This window comes from Sipha flava, unplaced genomic scaffold (genome assembly GCF_003268045.1).
Source record: "Sipha flava isolate LNK unplaced genomic scaffold, YSA_version1 88_pilon_pilon, whole genome shotgun sequence".
Classification (NCBI taxonomy): Eukaryota; Metazoa; Arthropoda; class Insecta; order Hemiptera; family Aphididae; genus Sipha; species Sipha flava.
The window spans coordinates 498,719-512,823 of NW_020273630.1; the positions used below are offsets into that span (position 1 = coordinate 498,719).

The following is a 14,105-nucleotide window of genomic DNA, read 5'->3' on the forward strand; positions in this document are numbered from 1 at the left end:
ATTTGAGGTATTAATTTTGAATACTGTTAGTCAATATGTTTAATCATATTATACTGTATAATTTCACAGAAAGAAAAAATAAATACTTTCAGTCATGGTTTCAGTATTTGATGAACTACTTTAATAAATCATAAATAGTTAGAGCACGGATACGGAAGTTTTGACGGTGTTATTATTAATACTAAATAAAAAAAAAAAAAAAATAGGTTTAAAAATTTGTATTTATATTTAATGGTTTAGTGATGGTTGCATGATTTTATATTAATTGTACTGCAATTTTAGATTTCGAGCGGTAGACAAGCAAGTAGGTAATAGGTTTTATTGTGATAGATCAGGAAAAATATATTAGAATTGCTCAAAGTAAAATTATTAAACTAGTTTTTTATGAGTGGAGCATATTCCTCTATCACTCGATATTTAATTCAGACAAAGATAAATGCTTTGAAATGAATTGGTTTTATAATAATATATTTTTAGTTAAGTACTTGATTTTTAGTAGCTCTTAATCAAAAGTGTTTAATTATTATTGTTATTATTATTATAAATGGCTTATTATAGGCCATTTAGGTACATTGCTGTTTCCACTATATTTTTCCAAGCTTCCCTATGTGCTACGAGTTCTTCTCCATTTAGTACTCCTAACATAGTGAGGTCTTCTTTAATTCTATTCTATCATCGTTGTTATAGCTTACCCCTGAATAAGCTTTTATTAGGTTTAGATTTCATTACAGTCGATATTTGGCTCTCTGCTTTAATAATTAGTTCTTAATTTTATTAACTAAATTGAAAGTATGACACAACGATGTTGGTGTTAATCTAAAACTTTTTTTTTTTGATACTAATGAAAAACTGTAAAAATCTTCAGAAATATGTTTAATTCCTCCTACCAAGCATATAAATGTATTTTAATAAAATAAATTATTTTGTACTTTTGCTTGTTTTGCAATTTTATCAGGGTTTCAAAATTAAGCAGAATATATTCCAATATTTATTTTACTAATGATCAAATTTTTAGCATACCACAATTATTAACCTTTTTTAAACATACTTAATATATTTACGTTAATTCAGTACTCGTATTTTACACTAAGTTTTACATGTTCGTTATTGGTTTTTGAATGCAATAATTTTCCGTTCCTTTGAAATTTAACTACAACTTTTAATTATTATAATACATATAGATATAAAAAAATTACCCAGATTAGTGTGATTATTGTCTTTTATTTTGCATTTATAATATAAACATTTGGTTCTAGTCTAAAATAGCGAAACAACTAACAGCAAATGTAAAAACCGCGAATTGATAATAGGAAAAATAAAAATATCTAATTTTAAAATAATCAATTATGTATAATAGCGAAATTGCAATTTTTTTATAATTTTTATTTTGAATACTATACATTTTAATATAGTACTTGGATAAGTTTTAAAAATTATAAAACTATACTAACTATATTAACTTATTTTATTAATAATTAGTATTTTTAATAATAAAATAAATATTCTTTAGGAGGAAGTCACCCTACTATATGGAAATTTATTGATGGAATAAAGAAAATTCGAAATTTAGAAGAATTAAAACGAGTACAGTATAATGCTATAGAGAACAAATAGAGAAAACAAAAAAGTACAAGGACTATCCTAAAAGACTTCATTAATTAATTATAAATAATTATTCTAATGATAATAAGAAATTTGTAAAAAGTATAGCATATAATCTAAATATTTTTTCAAAATTATTATCACTAATTGTCTAATCGTATATTTTCGCTGTTTTTATTTTCACCATTATTAATTCGCGATTTTTAGATTCGCAGTTATTGTTTTACTATTTTGGTCGGATACCAAACATTTATATATATTTAACTTGGCATATTCTTCTAGTAATTAGATATTATTTCTATTCACTAATAGAAAAAATAAAAGAGTTTAATAATTAAACTATTATTTAAAAAAAAAAACTAATGTGAAAATTTTTTTTGATATTAAAATAATCCGTCTTTGAGATTTTAGTTTTAATTATTTTCGTACATTAAAAAAACCAAGTGTTAATAAAAAAATATTTTCTCTATTTCTGGTGGTTTTTACAACTTTTTCTTATGTTATGATAATGTACTGAAAAAAATGAACTATACACGGTATGCATTGTAAATTTAAAAATTTACAATAAAAATGGTTATTTTTAGAATTGAATTAAAACTAGTCGCTTTTTATTGGTAAACATTATTTTACTTAAGTTCCTAACAGTAAATATTTATTTGTTCTAAATATATTTATAGTACCTATATTACAACTATTGTAGTTTTTTGTTTCTTACAGATAGGTAATCACATAATTTTTGTATACAAATAAGTTATTATGTGAATTTATTGACGATTAAAAAAAAAAAAAAATAAAAAAATAAAAATAAAAAAAATACGTGAGAAAACAGAGTGTGTTATAATGTCCATAATAATATTATGGACATATGGTTATATTATAACCTATACAAAAAGTTGCCGCGAGAAATTTTTTGGGTAGAATTTAAATTAATTAAAATTTTGTACAGAGTTGGATAAATTGTTATTACATTATAATTATCACACACATTGTGTTTGCGGCCATTTGAAAAAATATGGTAGAGAAAATTCGAGTACGATTAATTTAATATTACGCGATAACAATTAAAAAAAAAAAGAAAAACCCACACGCGTGTCATCTTATTATTATCATTGTTTGAAAACAAAACCAAACGTGTATAGCTGGGTACACCGCTACAGTCCAAACGTCGTTACGTTCACGATAAATCGACTATCAGATGTTATGTATGTGCGTATAATATGCACCATGTCGTTCTCACAATACAAATAGTTGATATAATAATGTGATATTATATTTTTTAAGTACCCCGACGAAAGAACGGCCTCGCCGAGTAAAAGAAAAGCGTTTTTCCTTTCACGCGCGGTCTACTCACCTGCCACCCCGTCGATGCCCGTCCACACGATAGAATAATACGCGTAGTGCGCACTGCGGTCGTCCATAGGAATAATAAACAAATAACAATACTTAATGATATTAGAATTCGCCGTTGTTACGCGTGCCTGGGTGACTTTTGTGTCGCGCTTTTGGATGTAGAGTACTTCTCGTGTACTTTAGTCTAAACAGCCCGTGTTAGTATTGCACATATACATGAGTATTCACATGTGAGGACGGTAAAATAAGACTTTCATGTTTTTCTTCTAGCATTTAATGTTCAAAATTATATTAACGACACTCGTGTAATGAACTCTATCAATTCAATATTTAAAATTCTGTAAAACACACTAATGTAAAAACCTAAAAGGTCCTTAATGCGTTTCTAATATTGATATATATATATATATAAGTTTACGAGATCGACCAACAAATAAATTTAAACACTTACCTATTACGCGGTTGTCGAAATTATTTTATTCTAATTTCTAAACCTTCATCTCCTATTTCTTTATTATTTTAATTTTTCTGAGGAATACATAATTTCTAAGGGTAAAAATTGAAAAATGATGAAAAACGTGAATCAGAACAAGAAGTAGGATTTTATCCTCTTTCCGCAAACATGTGTGTACAGGCGTTCACTGGACGAGTACGAGTGTTGTTCATCTTGTTTTTGTGGCAACTATTTGCATTTGTTCGTTTGCTATTTATATAAATTTACCCTCTAGTGAAAAAAAAAATGTTAACGATACTGTGTTTACAATGTACGTACTAAAATATTACGCGATGAAAATACGTGTTTTGCAACGGTTTTTAAATCGTGGTTCACGGAGCCACAAGAGTAGTCTAGAGGTTCCATAGCACATCAATATTGTTACTCTTACACGGATTGTTTGTTGTACAATATTATTGAGACCGTACAATCTGAAAATAGCTATTGGAGTGCGCCAATAGTGTTAATATTATGTTTATACGTGGACGTGCGCGTGGGTTGCGAGAAAAAAATTGGATCGTCAGTTTACGATTTTTACAACTTGTGGTTTGAAAAAATCAGTATTGCAGGTTTTTAAGGGCTCGGTGAATTTTTTTTTCTACTAACACAAGAGCTTCGTGAACATTGACGATAGAAAAAAAAAAGAATCCGAAAACCATTCGCTCCACCGTTTTGTGATGTACACCCGTGACGTATTAAAATGACGTACGACCGAATACCGCGGTCGCGGTAGTATGCGGTAGGAGTATTGGCGAGTAATGGCCGCGGAAGCGCCTCGTGCCACCACCGCGAGTACCGTCGGCTTCGCCGCCGCCGCCGCCGCCGACGGTCGTTCCGGCAACCGCTGCGGTATCCGCGGTCCACGAGGTGTCCATTCGCGTACTCGTCGGCCCCGTTGCCCGACCATGACCGTTGCTGCTCTCGACGCCTGGACACTGTCGGTCGGTTTCCACGCGCGTGCAATCGTCGTCGTCCGTGCATTATCGTAAGACACTCTTCGAGGCAACGTACGTTATCGCGCGTCCGGATAGTAAAATCGTACGCGACATCGTTCCGACAAACATCGGTAACAACAGCATTAGGCAACACGACGAACGCCAACGGTGCGCGAACATTATTGCGCAGCATTACACTATAAACGATCGCCCGTGATCGCGCGCGAAAACCGTTGTACCGCAAACGGGGCGAACAAAAGACGGGTAACGGATACCGCAGATACGGAAACGCGTTGAGAACGACAACCGATCGCGCTTCGACAACATCAGTTACACGTACGGTGTGCGGGCGTGCGTTTGAACCATATCGTATCGCTGCGGAACGATGGTCGTCTTCAGCGTGTCCAGACTCCAGCAGATCATCAGCTTCGTAGTGAGTATACAATAACGATGTGTTGTCGCGCGTACCCGGTGCACCCCGCGCACATAATTCTGGACGCGCGTAGAGACTAGTTTTGGACGCGAAAATACGCGCCGGACGTGCGCAGGGTACATTGTTACTAACAGGGTTCGGGAATCGCAGGAGTTCCATATTTTTTCGCGTATTCCTGGTTTACAGCAGGTCGAGCTGTACAACGTGTTCAAAAATTGAAAATTAAAAATGTATACCTTACATATTTCTTGATTTTCATACGCATATAATATATATTTAATATTTGATAGAAAAATTAATTTTTTTCTTACTTAACGTATTTTAAATACAATTGAACATAAAATTCAATATTATTTAATGTAGTTGTTTAATATTATTTCTTATTGTCTCGCTACACAATTAATTTAACGATAACGCGTTGCAACGGTGAGATTCGTATTTAAGAACTTATTATAAACTATATTTATTTGTGTCTAGGATATATAGTCAAACGTTATTTTAACGATAAACTGTAATATTTTTTTTCGATTTTCGATAAACACATTTTCCGAAATCGAGCTTTTTTATTAATGGCATAGCATCCGTCATTCATGTAAGAATACAATCATTAGGTCCTTCTATTATGATTGCGTTTTCATAGACGCTTAAAACTCCATTTCTTATTCTGTATAGGAACATTTAAATGTGGTTCACATGTTCCATGTTATTTGCATAAATTATTCGTCTCGCGTTAAGAATAAAATACTTTTGGCCGTAAAAAAAAAAAAATTAAACGTTTATCCAAATCATAATAGATAAAATAACGATTGAGTTATTTTTCTATAATTGTTCGTCTTCAATGTTTGGTTAATCAAAATATAAGTTGCAAAGAATTTACAAAGGCATAGAAAAAAAAATTAAATTAGTATGTAGGTACTTGTTTATATTTTTAGTAGGGTTCAGAAGTTGATGTATTTTGCATTTATTTTTTTATAACTTTTTAGGCAATGCTCTCCTGGATTATGTGTTTGTATACAACGCAAATGTGTTTCATTATTTGTGAATCCGAATAATTAATTTTTATTTTGTATTTTTTGGTGCTTTTTACATTTTTATTAATTTTTTGAAATTTTTGTTCATTTTTACTGATTTCACACTAGTTCACTTCTTACCGTTTTTTGTCGACCATTATGTCGATAACTTAAGACTTGTCCAATTTTATTTTGATTATTACGTTCATCGTTGTCATATTGTAGTGAATATTATTATACCTAAATTTTATTATTTTTTATTATTTTTTAGCCATTGCAATTTAATGAAATCTTATAACGTGTAAAAACAAAAATAATATAATATTTTTAATTTTAAAATAATTGTTGCTTGCTTTGCTACTTGTCTATTAAAATTTAATATTTAAACAAAATATTTAATATTTTATTTTTTTCATCAAATTTAAACATTCCCTACCGGCGCACGGTGTATTGAAAGATTTGTATAATACTATTATATGCCATATTTATAATCTTTTCATACATGATATATAAGTATCCAGTTATTTTTTAGTTATTCTTCGCTTACTATACGATTATTCTATTAATAATATTAATAGAATATTAATATATATGTATTAATATTAATATTTATATATTTATATTAATATTATTATTCTATTAATAATATTTTTATTATTCTATTATTCTATAATTCTATTATTTTATTATTATTATTATTAAGTGTATTCGGTGTGTCTGTTTTGATTACACGCAGGCCTACGTTTAACTTCTAGTTCCTTTGTGGACTATATTGTAGCTTGTACACACCTCACTTTCATTAATTAATTTTAAGCTTCCTCAACATCTTTCATATACCTTAATTTTATTTTATACTTCAAGGGCCGTGGCACCAATCAAAATAAACTGTAAAGTGTTTACATCATTGACCAGAAGAGATCGCCTAGAGTATTTCCTTTAAGAAACGTTTTTGTTATTCGTTGTATTTCCAGTACTATATAATCATTAAAATAACATAAGTGCATGTTATTGATTGGCCATGTATGTGTATACAAACACTATTTACATTTACAAGTATAATGTTCACCGTAAAAAATATTTTATCCGTTTAACGAATAAATAAAAATCCATTTTTTTTTAAAGTGTGTAATAATTATAATATGGGTAAATTTTTAATAACAATGACAATATCTTTTACCGCATCAAAATTGCATTCTAAAATTATAAAATTAAAATAAAATATATCTCAGTCCAAAAAATGTAGACAATAATATAAACGATCCATCGTCTTTTCTCAACTGTTTTCGTTTTCCCTGCTGTGCTATTGTTACATTAAGCTAAAGATAGATCATTTATTAATACCCCTTCTATTGCAATAAATATTGGTATTATAATAATGATATTAATATCATTGAGAAAGTAGTCAATTCATATAATAAACATCTATGAGGTATTTATTTTGTATCAAATCAATATGTAATATGATTTATACATACGCATAATTTGTCCTTTACATCGACGTTTTTTAGTATTCTTATTTTACGCAGTAACACTCACTTGTATTATAGTATTATTATTCTTAATAAAATTATGTTTTTAATAACTTCTGTGATATTTTCCATAATTTTTAATTAAATTTAATGATTTTTATTAAGTTAGAGAGACTATGAAATAGGTTACTTATAAAACTTTAAAGGAGAGAGCATTAGAAATGTTGTCTTAACAACGAATGGGTACACTTGAAAATAGTTTTAACATTAAATCACTGTTTTTTATATTTTTACCTTTGATCACAAAATGTATGAAACAAATGAAAGTATTCAAATTCTTAAATTAAGCGTAATAAAAGTGCTATTTATTCACTAAGTAGTAAAATATTACATTATTGACGAGTGATTATGGGTAAGTTATATATGCTATATTTGTATTTTGATAAACATTTTCCTATAATATTATTATAACTTATAATTTATAAATTATAAGTAATATAATATTTTCACTGTGTATTCGATATTTTAACGCATCAACGAGAATAAATTAAATGTACTATAAGAAGAGATTAACCTCGATAACTTTTACTTGCGACAAAAAGAAAGGAAGTGGAATTTAAAAAAATCATCAATGCATTCATTAAAATTAGGTATATTGTTAAGCATAATAAAGTGAATACATTTAGAAGTGAGGAAATTCGTAAAATATTTTCAGCAGACGAAGTCTTTTTATTTACGTAAACTAATTTTAATAGATATTTACACCCACATGAATGTTTATAGTCCATTGTTAATATTTTCTCTAGACAATTTCTGGTACTCACTATGCATAGATAGAAGTTAATTACTTATTTGTAATTTCACAGAATTGGCGTTGGGTAGAGACAATCGTTTAAAACTTATTCCAACTAGTACAATAATATACATACAATTAGTGAATTAAAAATCACTTGTTACTAATTTTTTAATGGTATTTATTATTTTCAGCGGGGATATAATCTATTTAAATGGTCATAGCTTCCGACAGATAACATTTTACAATTTCATCCGTGTTAAATCCGTGTTAGCCAGCATGAAAAATCCGATAATCGAGTTTTGGTAGAATTTTCACGTTTTTTTTTTTTTTTTTTTTTTATAATTTTGCATTTAATTTTTTCTATGTACAATAACGTATACAAATTTTTCAACGTTCAAGACTGCCTGCAGTCGTATCGGAATAACTTTGCCGGATATGAACTCCAACCGTATATCCCATGATGCATATCAAACACTAAACAGTTTTAAAAACTGAACACGCGCCATATTATTGTACGATTTCGAAAATAATATTTTAGGTGTTGTTTTTTAATAAAAATTTAATTTTTAAGAAATGATTCTGTTTATATTTATAACAACTTAAACTGTCAACGCATATGGTATATACCTATATGAAATTGTCAGGACTTAAAAACATGATTTTATTTTGATTATCATTTTCCTCATGCAGTAGTAGAAATTTACTTTTATTACATTTTATTTATATTAATTTTAAATTATTCGAAAGAATATAATGTTAAATTATTTTTTGGATTCTTACATTTCTTACGTTTCACAAATTTAGGAGCTTAATAGGATATATCATAATGGCATTATCGGCCAATACTATACGTTGATTGCGAAGCAAAGCAATGAGTTTTAGCAGGTTTTATTTCTTTCGAACATTTTTACAGAATATATTCCGACCATATTTTAAATTTCTCACCGGATTTCGAAGAGATTGTTAAAAACAACAATTAACGACGAACCGTAATCAAAAAATGTATTTTTAGTATACTCGTCGTTTTTGAGACCGAGATTGATTTAAAATATCTCAAAAAATCATCGCACTTTGATAATTGAAATCTAGTACGTACACACTTGTTAGATCAGCGAAATCGTAGACGACCATAATTTATAAGTGTTTCGCTTGTTTTTTGTTTTTTGAATTGATTTTTTTCTCAACACCCGTTATCTGATAAAAATTACTGCTTTATACGTTATCGTATTGCCATCATAAACAACTCAGTTCAAACAGCAAACAATTTGCGTACGTAATGAATTTAAACGAATCCGCAAGTGTCTACATGTCATTAGGCCCGTGGGAGTAAATGTACAAATGAACATTATAATGAGACGTTGATGTTACACATTGTACATAATATATACATTATTATCAAACCAGAGTGTTTAAATAATTATGACGTCAAGTTTAACACTATATTTACATTAGATATACGTCTAGTCTTAGAATAATATTTCGTTCAACGAAGAAAAAATAAACGTGGGTGGTACCGACGACTGGCTTTCTCTACTGTTTGGACGCAATTCTTTGGACTTTGAAGGAGAAAAAAGTTACAGAAAAGTTCAAATACGATTGTATTGAGCAAACAACAAAATACTCACAATAATATTTTCGATGTGTCTGAGACGTACAAAACCACAACATTACATTATTATTATGAACCTTTTTTATTGTTCATTTTCTATTCTTCCCGTTTTCTACGCTCATGTACACAATCGAAACGACTTCATTCTCTATTCTTGGTTTAACCGACACTTCATTACGGGGTATTTTGATCTTGTATTGGTACTTTGAAGAAGGAATTATGTATCTCATTATTTAGACTTAAAATCCGCGCGGAAATCAAGTGAAACGTAGTAGTGATAAATATTTTCTTTTTGATGGACGTGGCTATTGCGATTATTATTATCATCATCATTATTATTATAACTGTTATTGATGTTATATTGTTATTATACTTTTAATTTGGCACGTGGATGGCATTTGCACGTTTACTTACAAATGATGCGTGCGTTTTTTCCCTATAAATCCTTCCGGCGCCAATCGTGAATCGCGATTACATTCTCTCCAATATTTTCGTCGACGACGACAACGCGTAATTACGATGATAAATCGTACTGCCACGTTATTATTAGTATTACTACTATTATTATTATTTTTGAATTATCATCATCACTGCTCGATGTGCCTATAATATGTTCGTATAAATATGATCGTGCGTGCACAAACAACGCGTTTTATCTGACTACCTATTTGTGATGATTTCATATGGTGTGCACATACATGCGCTTGAACACACACACATGCGCACACTTAAATCGTACAGGAAGACGATGGCGTTTTTAATCGATTTCGAGATATTATTCCACTAATCTCTTGTCAATGACCGTCTCCAGTGGGGAATAGAGTTTGCCGAGTGGAGACCGTATTACGACCCATCTTTGAGGAGTAAATTTTTCGTTTAAATAAATTACGATCGGCGGGCGATCGTCTATCTCTTTTGTGTATGTGATACGTACATGGATAAAAATATTAAAATAAGAGCTCTGATATGCTTTAAAAACATGAATATTAAGAGAGAAAAAAATATTATTTATGAATTAATATATCGATAAAATAAAAATAAAATGGAATATGAGGATTTTTTTTAATCTTTTGAAAAATTGTTTTCTACAGTCTGAATTTAAATCAGGAGGGTTCAAGAAACACAAAATAAATCAAGGTAATTGCATAGGGGAAAACTATAGCACTGAAAACAGGATAAATAACACCGTAATACTAAAAATTCTAAAAATATGTAAAAATACACGGTATTAGATTATTATTATTATTATTAGATTTAATATCTTTGTTATGGAAAACAAATTTATTGCTTACTCTGCTATTTGCATCAGTGTTTTAATTAGCAAGCGCAAAAAGGTCCGAACCGTGATAGTAAAAATAATTTAATATAACACTTGCCCGTAATACTCGTATGTTATACGTGTGTACGACTACAATGAATTGGTCGGTATTAGGACGAACTGTCAATCGCGCACAGATTCGACCTCCACCCACGGCTGGAAATCCATTCCCCGTTATATTCGCGTGCACGTCGTACGATGGCCCACTCGATCGGTTCGTTATACGTGACAATCGCAATTTGTTGCGTTTATTATTTCGCCTCTGACCACCGTCACTGACAATGCATCGCGGTCCGGTGTCAACCCAGGTCCTAAAATTGTCTACCTATACTACGAATAAACTTGTGTTGCACAACACGTAAAGTGTGTGCTTCAAAATTTGAAATTGTGCAATAAAATCTGTTAGTTTTACAAAATCGATCACTCACATGGACGCAAATCTCGTATAAACGGTTTGTATGACTAAACACAGGCAAAATTAATTTTTAGTCCTATGAAACATTTTAATCGATTTTTAGTAGTTATAGGCTTATTTTTAACTATATTTCACATCACAGGTCACAAAAATATATTGGCAGTTTAGTATTTTATACCAGTATGATGGTCGTGAGTCTTTAGTGATTATTATTAATTAATCGGAAATGTATTTAAATAAATAAAAAAACAAGAAAAATGCCTTAAAAAAATACAATTTAATGCACTCATAATATATATTTGTTTGTTGAAAAATTAACTTATTACTAATCAGTTTTAACTTTTAAAAAAATTGTTTTGTTTTGCAGTTGTTATTATATACATTTTTTTTCTTATTAACTTTTTGAATAATTTTATTATTTGTCTTTTATCTTCTTTTTACCCTTAATATTATTTCCAAAAAATGAATTTTCAATTTTAGTAGATACATTTACGTTTTGTTTCATATGAATTCAATATATTTCTTATTGAATATATAAATTTTAAATAAATTACCATCAAATTTTTTTTCCATTCTTATATAAAAATTCACTAAAAATGTCAAAAAATCTTAAAAATGTAAAATAAAAGTTATATTTTTTAATTCCTTGATATATGAAATGAACTTTGTGCTTAAAAAAACAATGTTTTCGGACATTTAGGAAAATAAATGCAATTCCCATTAAAATTTGTTCCCTATTCATGAGTATTCCAATGAACAACTTTTGATTGACGTCGTTCATAAAAGCAGCCAAAAACATATTCATTCAATTTTCAGTAATACAATAGTTAATTAATGTATATATATTTGATTCAATATGTCATGTTTATAATTTTATTTAAATAATGAGTAGTTGTTCCTTAGAAATTGGTGTAACCACTAATTGTAACAGGTCAATGCGTGAGACTACTCAAGAAAAATATTTTATTCGACAAAGTATGATACTTGTAGTCTAGTTTGTTTCATTGGGAATTTCATTCGATAGTCTTACCCTAATAATAAAAAAAAGCAAATGAATAAAGTTAGTAATATAAAATTAGACTGAAAAAATTAAAACGCTAATGTATTTGCTGATCTATATTTTATTGACGCTTTTGGGATCCACTATTCACTTTCTACAAACGAAATTTTCAATGTTTTATGTATCTTCATACAAATAAGATAATATTATTATAATATTTTATGATGATAAGTTTCTGTTTACAATCTTCATATTATATCTTGCTTACACTCTCTATAAGAATTTTAAATACATTTTTTACGAACAGATATAACAAAGATGTACGACCGACGTTCTATTTTCACATAACATAATATTCTCGAGGATACGTAAATTATACGTACTATGTACACGGTACATCGCGATGATATTTTTTTTTCATCAGATGAATACATTATAATAATATTATTTTATAGTAGTTATGCTAAATAAAGAAAATTTACGTCACGTATAATTTCTAAAAATGAGCACGGATAAATGCGCAATGGTTACACGTCGAATTTAACAAAAAATAAATAATTATATTTAAGCATTTACCATAAAAATATAATTAATATGTATGAGTTTAATAACAAACTCTTACATTTACATAATAAAGGTATATATTAATTCAATAATATGTGCTCATTGGAGATGTACACAATACAAAAATATGATATGATATCGGTGTTGGCTGTAACACGTGCGTTAGTGGTGTTACAGTCTATACTAAATATAAATATATATATATATTCGAAGGGTTCGCGTAGGTAGTCGGGGATAATGTATAATATTATAATAATTTGAAGTATGAAAAATAATAATTAAATCCTGCTATCGTGATCGCGTAAATACCCAGCGTAAGTTGAATGATAATTATTGTATATCTTAATTAAAATGATTGATTATTCTAAATTTTAATTGACTCTCTAGTTAAAATTTCAATTTGCGTTTCATCCATTTTCATCTCGGGTCACACCTAAAAAATACAGTTAATATAGTAGGGTAATTAACCGTGTGTACCTACAAGATGTATGCGTTTCTGACATTAGAACGAAACTCCGAAGCGAACTAATATTCATTTAAATACATATCTAGGCTAGGATGATAAGGTCACTCAAATTACATGGATTCTTAATTTATGCAAAATTATTATTAAACGGCCACACAAATGAAATGCGATTACAAATTATACTATACGTATATAATATGCGTTGGTGTATACTTACTTAGAATATTAAAAGTCAAAATATTTGAAAATATATACACTGTATCGGATGTTATATTTTGAGAACGCTTTACTTGCAGTTTTGAATATTGCACTGTGAATCATCCACACTAGGTGCAATTATCAGGTTCTAGCGTGAGCTATTTGTATGTATCGAAAAATTCACGTCGTACTAAAGGATCGCAAGGAAATAAATATCGATCATCAAGATTATTGAATTGAGATCATTATTTTCAGCGTGTATTATTTTTAACAAATTAGGTTCGGCAGCTGTACAAGGAATACATAGTCCGAATATAATTAAAGGAGATTTACAGAAAAATTCATAATTTCGGTTAATTCATTTACGATTAATGTAAGTAAAAAAAAAAAAAAATTGTCTTTTAAATTTCGTTACCATCGACTTATGTATGATAATTTTGCTTCGCG

At 29.1% G+C, this 14,105-nt stretch overlaps 1 protein-coding gene across 1 annotated transcript in view; it reads left to right on the forward strand.

The window, feature by feature from the left end:
• Positions 1-4,295: 4,295 nt before the first annotated feature.
• The window catches only part of LOC112693570 (keratin, type I cytoskeletal 9-like), a 70,612-nt gene continuing 60,802 nt past the window's right edge, over positions 4,296-14,105 (forward strand). Inside the window, exon 1 of the mRNA XM_025568692.1 lies at positions 4,296-4,813. Within this exon, the coding sequence (XP_025424477.1) occupies positions 4,766-4,813 (48 nt within the window). The 5' untranslated portion in view covers positions 4,296-4,765. The remainder of the gene's footprint in view (positions 4,814-14,105) is intronic.